The sequence below is a fragment of the Oncorhynchus mykiss genome, chromosome 26 (genome assembly GCF_013265735.2).
Source record: "Oncorhynchus mykiss isolate Arlee chromosome 26, USDA_OmykA_1.1, whole genome shotgun sequence".
NCBI classification, from domain to species: Eukaryota; Metazoa; Chordata; class Actinopteri; order Salmoniformes; family Salmonidae; genus Oncorhynchus; species Oncorhynchus mykiss.
In genome coordinates this window covers 22,569,069-22,572,416 of record NC_048590.1, presented here as the reverse complement: position 1 = coordinate 22,572,416, position 3,348 = coordinate 22,569,069, and the positions used below count along the sequence as shown (strand labels likewise).

The 3,348-nt window shown below is 41.6% G+C and overlaps 1 protein-coding gene across 1 annotated transcript; it reads left to right on the top strand.

Moving 5' to 3' along the window:
• The first annotated feature begins 427 nt into the window (after positions 1 to 427).
• aprt (adenine phosphoribosyltransferase) lies at positions 428 to 3,343 on the top strand. Its single transcript, XM_021586003.2, has 5 exons — positions 428 to 585; positions 844 to 947; positions 1,312 to 1,445; positions 1,593 to 1,671; positions 1,867 to 3,343. The coding sequence occupies exons 1-5, from the start codon at positions 494 to 496 to the stop codon at positions 2,004 to 2,006; spliced, it is 549 nt and encodes a 182-aa protein (XP_021441678.1). The 5' UTR covers positions 428 to 493; the 3' UTR covers positions 2,007 to 3,343.
• The last annotated feature ends 5 nt before the right edge of the window (positions 3,344 to 3,348 follow it).

The following is a 3,348-nucleotide window of genomic DNA, read 5'->3' as shown; positions in this document are numbered from 1 at the left end:
ACAGTGTGTGTGTGTGTGTGTGTATATATATATATATATATATATATATATATATATATATATATATATATATATATATATATATAATTTTTTAAAACCCAACCTTAAGCACCCTGCTAACCGTATGTCTAACCCTAACCTTAAATTAGCTCATTTTTGTTGTCATACATTTTTACCATAAAGGCAGTTTATTCTGACTTTGTGACTGGGGAATCTAGTGAATACCCAATCGATGTCTCGAAGTCTAGTGGGGTTTCCACTAGATAGCATATCTATCGAATTTAAGGTTAGGCATACGATCAGCATTGTAGTTAGTTAGGTTCAATTAGGTCTGATTTTAAGAAGATACATTGTACAAACAGGCTGAGTTTCTGACTTTGTGGCTGTGGTAACTAGTCACGACCCGGATGTTGTCGCATGACTACCAGGCATCTGACCTTTTGCCTCAAAGTCCACACAGACGATTCCACAGGAAGTTAACGCTCAGTTTGCCATGGCAGTCCACACGAGAGAAGCTAAATTAGATTTGGTCACCAAACACATAAAACCTTTTCCTGATTTCCCAAGCAAAGGAATACTTTTCAGGTAACTATTAGGTAGTGAATGATAGATTATCGCGATAAACCTAGCTAGCGTTACGTTCATGTGCTGAGTTAGATAGCTAGCCAACTTTGCAATGCTAGCTTTCTATTCTAAATAACGTGCATGCGTGTAATACTATTTTGTAGTAGGTAGCTAGCTATGTTGAAATGCTCGATAGAAGATACATTTTACGAGAGAGCTAGTTAGAATATTTATTTCAACAGCTAATGTGAATTATGTGTTTTTTGGTGTGTCACACAGAGACATCTGTCCAATTCTCAAAGACCCGGGTGCATTGACAGCAGTCATCGATCTTTTTGAGGAACATGTGAGGCAGACTCATCCCCAAGTAGAACTGATTGTCGGTGAGTCATCCCCATGGCTGCGTTTAGACAAGCAGCCCAATTTGGTCTTTTGGCCAATCAGATCAGTTCTGAGAAAGATCTGATGTGATTGGTCAAAGGACTAATTGGTGGATAAATATCAGAATTCGGCTGCTTGTGTAAAAGCAGTCACTGTCATATGCAGCTCCTGAGGAACATTAACATGAGAAGCAATGGGGCTGGCGCATGTGTCACAGAGGACACCATGCAGCTCCCCAGTTCTCTTGCTGTCTGGGAATTAGGCAATTCTGAGGTCATCGAAGGTTGCAGCTGTCATTTAACCACATATTTTCTTCAACACCATGGATGGCCACTGTGTTCTAACAGCGGGATCTATGTCCTGTAGGTCTGGATGCTCGGGGATTTCTCTTCGGACCCCTCCTAGCCCAGAGGTTAGGAGTGGGATTTGTGCTGGTCCGGAAGAAGGGGAAGCTTCCAGGGCCTACAGTGTCTGTGGCATACAAACTGGAGTATGGAGAGGTGAAATTGGCTGATGATGACCTCTGTATTACCTCCTACACCCTTCTGTCCTTTCATATCTCAGCTCCAAGCCTCTGAAAAGTACATATGTATTGGAACCTGCTATTTGTTTATAAAATTCCTTTTCAATTAATACTCCTTCATCAGGCCGAGGTTGAGGTCCAGGAGGATGCAGTGGCTCCAGGAGAGAAAGTGCTGCTCATCGATGATCTACTAGCCACTGGAGGTAAGGCATTTCACTGTTCATGGGATGTATTTTGTACAAATAAGTGGACAGTATGGCAGCTAAAAATGTATATTGATTTAACTAAGGGAACTGTGTTTCATTGGCATTACCCGTCTTTGTTTCGAGACCAGTGTCGATGACAATGCCTCCATATTACTCAGTAGTACTCTACCTAACTTCTCTACTGTTTGTCAGGAACCCTGTGTGCTGCCTGTGAGCTCATGAAGAAACAGAATGCAGAGGTAATGGGCTGCATGGTGATCATTGAGCTCAAAGAGCTTAACGGGGTTGAAAAGCTGAAGCCAAATACCCTCTTCTCCCTGGTGCAGTATTGAGGTCAAAACAATTCCAAGTGTTCCATTCAGTATGGTTTAGAACACACCACTTTGATGCAGTTTACTGTCTTACAGTTCCTACCCAACTGTAATGAATTGTGATGGAGACCTTTTTTCTGGGGTTAATTTTTGTTACAGGTAAACTTTCCAAAGCATTTCTATGAACTATAAAGCAAATGCCATTCAATTTATACACATACATATACATACATAGTACGTCTGTGACGGTTCTGGAATTTTGGAAGACTATTTGGCCATCCAAATGACCACGGTCACTGTAATAACTGTTCGAATAGCAGCAACAACAAAAACATTTTAACACACTTTTCTCCTCTCCTCCACGTGCCATCATATGAATAGAACGGGTGTCCCCATTCAAGTCAATGATGGCATAATGGGTGGACTGGCGAAAGCAGGAAGAGTACCGTAGAGAAAGAGGCGAGAGGATTCTCTCTTCCCAAAACCGGTTCATGTGAGATTAACCCTTTTTTGTATGGAACTCTTGTTAGATTACGTGACGCTTCTTTGATAACAATGTGCAATTGAAAAGCCACTTATTCTTACATTGGTTTAAAATACTGTCCCTCAACAAGGTGTAGATGAGAGAAATAACAAAAAATTGCCAAAAGGAGGTGCCAGCTGGCTGGCTTGCCTCTGAAGCTAAGCAGGTTTGTCCCTGGATGGGTGACCCAGATGCTGCTGGAAGTGGTATTGGAGGGCCAGGAGGAGGCACTTTTTCCTCTGGTCTTAAAAAATGCCCCAGGGCAGTGATTGGGGACATTGCCATGTGTAGGGTGCCGTCTTTTGTATGGGATGTTAAACAGGTGTCCTGACTCTGGTCACTAGAGCACATGGCACTTATTGTTAATTGAGTGTTAACCCCGGTGGCCTGGCTAAATTCCCAATCTGGCCCTCACACCATGATCACCTAATCATTCACCACCTCTTAGTCGGTGCTGTACATGACAATTTAACTGGTAGAATAAGGGTTACATGATCTAAATGTGGCATTCTGAGAAACTTAATGTTGCACGCGTATCTTCCTTATTGGCATTTCTAATGTTTGAGCAGTCACAGCTTTGTCAATATAGACCATCTGCGTGTACCCATCAATGTGCTGTTATTTTCATTACTGTCTTCATCTATAACCATTAGTTGTGCTAGACATCATTTATATGCAATAAGTATCCATGTCTAAAGATGCCTTCTGTTATGTACTGGTGCAATTGAGTCATTTTGTCCGTATACTTGTTTCACCATGACTGGCTAATTGTTTCAAACTTCTGCAGAATAAAAATGAACTGTTCACATTGGAGAAACATGTGCACTACAGAATAAGAAC